Source organism: Leuresthes tenuis, unplaced genomic scaffold (assembly GCF_036924035.1).
Source record: "Leuresthes tenuis unplaced genomic scaffold, fLeuTen1.0.hap1 SCAF_2, whole genome shotgun sequence".
NCBI lineage: Eukaryota > Metazoa > Chordata > Actinopteri > Atheriniformes > Atherinopsidae > Leuresthes > Leuresthes tenuis.
Window position 1 is genome coordinate 38,467,390 of NW_027325356.1, and position 7,381 is coordinate 38,474,770.

At 40.4% G+C, this 7,381-nt stretch overlaps 1 protein-coding gene across 1 annotated transcript; it reads right to left on the reverse strand.

Moving 5' to 3' along the window:
- Nucleotides 1-571: 571 nt before the first annotated feature.
- On the reverse strand, nt 572-6,605 carry LOC140302209 (lactoylglutathione lyase-like). The gene is made up of 6 exons (XM_072381023.1): nt 6,460-6,605; nt 3,622-3,704; nt 3,124-3,264; nt 2,609-2,676; nt 2,189-2,278; nt 572-956 (listed from the first exon to the last, which is right to left on the reverse strand). The coding sequence occupies exons 1-6, from the start codon at nt 6,526-6,528 to the stop codon at nt 865-867; spliced, it is 543 nt and encodes a 180-aa protein (XP_072237124.1). The 5' UTR covers nt 6,529-6,605; the 3' UTR covers nt 572-864.
- Between the last annotated feature and the right edge of the window lie 776 nt (nt 6,606-7,381).

Below are 7,381 nucleotides of genomic sequence, written 5' to 3' on the forward strand. Positions count from 1 at the left end.
CCAGTGTTAAAATACTTGATCTGCATCAAGAAAAAAAACAAAACAAACCCACTATTAAAGATTAAACCAAGCTAAAAATAAGAACTGTCCAGCGCATTAATAATAATAAACATGAAAGGATAGCTATCCACTTCAAAGTAGAAATATGTTCTGGATAAATTCTTTCTTTATAGTGACCAGAGATTCCTGGACATTCTTTGATAAAATAAAAAGAAATCAACAAAAGTCAAGGCAATGTCCAAAAACAAAAGAGCCCAGACCTTAATCCCACTTTTTGGAATGTGCTGGAGCACATTTAACACAGCGGTTCGACTCTGTCCTCAACACATGCTCTTATTAAAACGTGAAAATAAGTGTGACGCTGAATAAGCTTATTGAAATAATGCCACAGCAAATGTGTGCTGTAAGCTAAAGGTGTTCCCACAAAATAATAGAACCCCACTTCATTTAAGAAAAAATTAAATAAATCAGTTATTCAGTGTATTAATGTAACCAAATGAGCTTTGCCATTTCAGCATAGCACTACCTTTTAAAAACTAAAAGTTAAGAACAATTCCATAGGCTTTCAATTGTGGCTTTCACATTTATTACATAGTAATACCACTTTGTTTCAGCATCACTGTTTGACAGACAACTATACAAAGTAGTTAGATAGCAATAACTCAATCTATTTGCTCATCAAATGTCCAATAATAGTCCAGACCACACCCGCCAACACACAGATTGCCACAAAGCGAGTGATCCTGTTCCATTTGTCCTCAGCTCTCCAGTTCCTCGCATTTTGCTCAATATCGTTTTGCTCTCCCAGTGAAGCCACAGCATGCCTGGCCATGTGCAACGCAGCAGGTAGGATGTGTTTAGTGTTTAAGAGGTGATGGACACCATATTGTTAGGACTCAGGATCTCAATCCAGTAACCATCAGGGTCCTGAATGAAGGCCAAGCCTTTCATCTTACCTGAGGAAAAAAACAAAAGAAAAATGCTTTAAACAAAGAAGCGATATTGTAAGACCAGGAAAAATAGTAGCATCAGTGGTGGGCGACTGCTCAGGAGGAAGAGCAGTCGCCCACCAATCGGAAGGTCGGTGGTTCGACTCTGGCTTCCCCACGTTGCCTCCCGCTGCCTATCGCTGGGGTATGAATGTGTGTATGAATGATTAGAAACATTGTATGAATGTGTGTGTGTGAGTGGGGTGAATGCGGCATATAGTGGAGCGCTTTGAGTGGTCAGTTACACTAGAGAAGCGCTATTTACATGTAGGCATATTATAAAGGTCTATTAGGGAGATACACAATGATATCTTAAAAAAATAAATAAAAATTTCACATACAAAAAGGCATAAAAGTAAATTCTTCTAATCATCTGTTAATAATGTCCACGATCAGTGTGTGCAGTGTTGTAATGTTCACCCGAACGAAAGAGAAACTGTAGAGACAGCCATCGTTCACAGGATCATTTCCCAGCAGAGAATTAGAATGTGTTCATTTTTGTGCTTCATCAAGTCTGTGTGTAAATAACAACACCAACAGATGACCAAGTTTATTACATACTTCCAGGGCAGGGGAACAAAAACGAGCAGAATTTTAATCAGAACGGTGAAAATGTGGACTCTAGTCTGCCAAGTCCAAATATGAGATTAAAGCAAAAAATATGGAAACTGAAGAATATAAAACTCAACCTTCAGTTCAGTGTAAATGCTCCAGACAACTTCAGTCTGTTTTTAAAAAATTTATTTATTTATTTATTTTTTTTTTAATACATTTGATTTCACTTCAACACAAAGCCTGCCTTTTGTATACCGACCTCACCTGCTGAATCAACATTTTACCTTCCTCCGTTATCTGGCACTGTGGGCTGGTGTCAAAGGAGAGGCTAAATACTTTATCTTTTAAAAAATTAACAGAGCAGACAGGACCCCATGAAGCGAGACCAACAGGAGGCTCCTTACTGAGCAGATGGACGGAGATGACAGCCAAGAAACTTTATAACAACTCCCAAAAAAATGTTGTCCCTTTCCCCTCGTTTTAAAATGCCTCAAAATTGTTCCAAAACACTAAATATTCACAGCATGGAGCCTTGCATGTGAAATTTCATAAGTGTAAGAATGAAGGGGGAAAAAAACAAGTGTGTCCATGACTTCTGACTTCTATTTACTACAAAAAAAGACTGTCAAGAACTCAGATCTTACCGTCATCTGGCTTCTTGACAAACGTGACTCCTTGCTCTTCGAACAGTTTGCAGGCTGCATAGACATCAGGAACTGCAATTCCAATGTGTCCTGTTTTAAGTAGGGAGAGCTCAGTTTGAATACATACTGCAGATACCAATAACCAGTTTGCTCTAGTTAGCCTTCACCTTTACGTACCGACATGCACTGGCCTCAAACTACAAACATTTTGACCATTTTTGGTGGATATGAATATTAAAACAGAAAGGGAGAAATGATAGTGGGTGATATTCATCCAACTAATGCTTAAGGTTAGAGAACCGAACCTTGAAAATTACATCATGTTGTTGTAACTTAAATCGTTACAATCGTCCATCTTACTGCCACCAACTTACACACCTCTGTCATCTTACCGTTTGTTCAAATAAGAAACAATCTTACCAAAGCCACGTGGATCAGAGTTCCCATTGTGGTAAGACTGACTCTCATCAGACTCCGAACCCCAGTTACTGAAAGACACAAGGGGGCAAGAGAGAATATGTGAGGCAAAATGAGGAGCAGACAAAATAGGACGGAGGGAAAGTCGACATCCACAGAAATCTGATACGATGATTCCAAGCAGAGCTCCAGCTGAAAAACATTTAATGCTCTGGAGCTCCTGAAGCTGTACAAAGAGGAATGCTACATAAGCTGACGGACACAATGGACAATACTGCAAATGCTCAACACAACACAGTGACGAAACAACAAAGTGTGTTCAGTCAGAGGCTTCTTCAGCTCAGCTGCAACACAGAAACGTACAGGAGGTCAATTGCTGCCAGCAGCAATAATCCAAATAACAGAAATAAATACATTAATACATTTTCTAAAACGTTTTGTGCCCCTTACGGACAGCATTTAATGGTCCCTAAAAGCATTAAATCCAGCACCACTTCATGTCCAACATCAGCTCTTACTGTGTCAGCTCGATGGTGGCTCTCCTTGAAAAGGTCCAGGCCGTCTTTTCCTTCACATCTGCAGGGATTTCCTTCTTGTCCTCGTAGCCCAAGAAGAAGAGGGAGAAACGCATAGAGGGGAAGTCAATCTTTTGCAGGAGCCTGCAAGATATCGCACACCAGAGCGAAAAGCTTTTCACAAAGACGGTTTATGTGGAGGAACACATCGCATTCACTGTCAAAAACTGTAGGAAAATAAAGTGTTTGCAGAAGTTCAGTCATCATTACTGGGTGTTTTTGTCATTTCCACTTTCAAATGGTGTCAAATTCCCCTAATTCTTGATCACGAGTCCAAACATCTCCTTGTTTGCAGTTTAACAACTAATCTAACTCCTGAGATGTGTTTATTTTTTAAAAAACATTATTGTTCCTGTCATTCTGTTTTTCAGAGATATTTCACTGAACCTTCCACACATACTCCAGGATGCCTCAAACTAAGTGTCTAACATCAGCACTCACGTCATGCCGAGGATTCTGGTGTAGAAATCCAGGGATTTAACCGGATCTTTCACCCTTAGCATAGTTTGTTGCATCATGAAATCCTACAACACAAAACACAATAACACATCTTTACACACACAACTTTCAGGTAGCAGAAACACAATTTGGATGCATTTCACCACAGGTGTGATGGAGGAGCTGAGCTCTGAGCTGAGCTGCTTAGCTCCAGAGCTTATGGGTTAGTCTGACACAATCAGTGGCATTCCATCATGCAGTACACAAGACAGTAATGCAATAAAACCACAAACAAGTACAAACATCCATTGGTCTATGGACCGATTATTCATACTGGCTGTGTGTGACAACCCAAAATCAGAAAAAGGTGGGATGACACAGGACGGGGGGGGGGGGGGATTCTTTTAATTACTTTGATTTATTTATTTGAAAACAGTTTGAAACTAAGATATTTCATGTTTTTGCTCATCAGTTTAAATTACATCCATTCTAGTATTCATGCCTGCAACATCGATGAAAGTCAGTCTTTCAGGAGCAAAGATGGACAGTTGAGCTTTAATGTGTCGGAAAAATCATGGAACAATGCATGGAGCAAAAGCATTGTTCCTGAAGGAAAGATTGGAAAGGATTTCTTTAAGTCTCCCTCTACAGCGCAGCAGATCATTAAACATGTCAAGCAATCATGGTAACCGTATCCAGAGGCAGCAGCAACCTCCCTGTGCTCGGAGGCACCTGGGATGGACCATCACACAGGGGAAGTGTGTACTGTAGTCAGACCAGGTGCTTTTCAAGATCTTTTTGGAAGAAAATGATGCTATCTGTTCTGGACCAAAGTCAAAAAGGACCAGCTCAGTTGCTACAAGTTGAAAAGCCAGGCTCTGTGATGGTGGGTAGGTCACAAACACTTTTGTGATGGCAGCATTAATGCAGGAAAGCTCACTGAGAAACATATGCTGCCTTCCAGGGACCTCTGGGTATTTTTCTGCACATATTACACAGGCGTGGCTGCAGAAGAAGGCGGTACAGCTACTGGACTCACCTGTCTGCAATCCTGTCCCGTCCCTGCGAGAGAATTTCTGAGAGTCCCAAAACAAAAGAATGCAACAACAATCCAAACTGAACTGTTGCCTTAAAATATTTTTGTTTTTTTAATGTGTCACAAGCCTAAAATGCAGCAAAGGATGTATGCTAACAAATTTAATTAAGCTAAACATCAAGCAGTGCGTTACACTCGTGTTTAAAGGCCTCATCTTGCAGATTAGACATATCCTTTTAGCTCCACTTGCAGGACATAAAGTAAAGCAGATGAAAACCTGTTTCTTGGCACTCAGTCGCTAAAAGGGATTTTCAGTTGAGCTGCACCTCACACAGCACAGTACGACCACACCGAACACATCGGGCCTGTTTGGATTGAGTTAGTTTTACACGCCATGCCAAGCTGCTACTTCAAAGTCAAAGTGTGACAATCCATAAATGATCGTTGCTCGTGTGCTGCGAATGACAGTAATACAGGGACATGAACTGGGAATAAAAGTTGTGTGTTCAGATTGGATTACCAAAACTAACTAAACACATCGCTCCAGTCCTGAAAACTTTTACATTCGAAGCGCACAAACACTCTTCTCTGAAAGCGTGTGTTTCATGCAGCGGTGTTATCTATGTGGTTGGTGGCTGTTCCCCTTTCCTGTGTCCTTCCTCCTACACTGTCAAGAAAAAAGAAAAAAAGAAAAATCCAAAAAAACCCTCCATTTTACTTCATCTGCAGCAGTACCCACAGCAGTTTGGCCGTCAAGTTCATAGTTGCAAATAAAGTGGAAAAAAGAAAAGTGTTGCAAAAGACTTGGCAAAGGGTATTTGTTCAGTGTCATAAAGCCTGTTCGGATGAATTAATCTCACTCTGACAGGCCGAAGCTCACACCATTTAGGCTTGGTCAAGAACCTTTACAGGTGTGACCTCATTCTTTAAATTCCTTAAATTTGAACCTTAAGAGGAAGTGACTGTAAAACAGAGCAGATATCCACAGAAAGAGGTGTAATCCTTGTTTATTGGTGTTTATTTCGTCATGCTTTAACTGATTTGATCAATTCAAAACGGAATTCCAAATAGGGGAGAGTATCCAGCCAGTCGTGCTGTTTTCCCAGCATGTACCGACTTGCTGCTCTGCATATTCAGCTCATCCTCGTGGATTTGCAGTCTACCCAGTAGGGCAGTCAGAGGGTTGTTGTGTGATTCTGACGTGAGAAAATATGTACAGAATCCTAAAATTTGTCGATAACTATGTTAGCTAACAAGTCACACACACCAGCTGCTTCCAACACCACCACATAAACTTATTTTCCAGAATCTCCTGTCACTCGCTACTTCCTGCGAGTCAATTCTGTTCTGCTCGCGCCTGCTGTCAATACAAACTCTCTCGAGGCTCAAAGGAGCAGCTCATTCGCGGCGCGCGGACGTGCTCTACGCACACCCTGATAAATGACGTTTAAGCTCTACAGCAAGTTTGAAGTGCATTCAACGCCACGCGAGAGCAGAAACTTTGGCTACAAAGTTAGCTCATAGCAACATGCACCAAGACACTACACAGTTTTTTTTTTTTTTTGCTAACAGAAACGTGCATATGTCAACAACAGTCGTCACAGGGGTCATATGAACCGTGTCTAAATAAATGGAATGTCGCCAACTACAGTAAACCGCATACTGTATGACATCGCGTCCGATAATGGACGAAACACATATAGCAAGTGAACAGCTCTGGGATCCATTGGCCTGTTAAATTTGGCGGCTTGTCAATGTCTGGTCTAAGTTTAGTCAAACTTGCAATGAGACGACAGTCCTCCTACCTTCGTTATAGGGTCTCCATCTTTACAAGACGCTGCCGCTGCTTCGTCTGAAAGACCTTTGTCGCTCATTTTTACAAAGACGACTTTAGAGGCTGGACTGCAGCTTCGTGGGTCTGACAGAGACTCGAGAAAGAAGAGGAGAGGAATTCAGCTGAGGGGGTTTTAAAGAAGAAAACTTCCGGTGTAAGCTTTCAAAACAAAAGACACGCTTGATCGTTGACAATGATAAAAAATAAAAATAAATCACAAATCCTACACGGCAAACAAAGGTATAATTGATTTCACGGTTTATTTTAAAGATAATTTTCAGACATATGAGTGAGTAAAAATGACCAGCAGTAAAAAAAAATCATTAAAAAAATCATATTGGTACGAATGAATTTGTACGGTAATGGTTCTGTCCATCCAAAATAGACAATAGAGTATATAACAATAAGGTTCCCATATATTTTGAGTCGTCCCTTAAAATGCAGAGGAACGCCGTGGGGAGCAAACATTTCAATTTTCAGAATCGATTTTTTAAATTAAAACCACAACCACAACAGCAGACAAGACAGCAAACTGTATTGCATTTTCTTTTTTCCTTCTCAATTATTTCAGTGCATCTTTAAAACAGCGTATATATTTCTAAAGCACTGTATGCAAACCTAATTTTAGTTTTAGTTTGGAAATAGACCGGAAGTATTGTTCCCACTTCATTGAACAAGGTGACGTATAAAGTATGTAGGTAAGCGTCCTTTGCTTTGCATTCCTCACTTATTCTGAACTCATGGAGGGCCAATAGGCACCCCTAATGTAATAACATCGCTATGTTCAATTTAGCATGATGACAGATTGTTGGAGTTTGATGAAAGCAGTTTTTTTTTTAATAGTGGTACAAGTAACAACACTGTAGGTTGATATTTTTACAATACATTAGTCT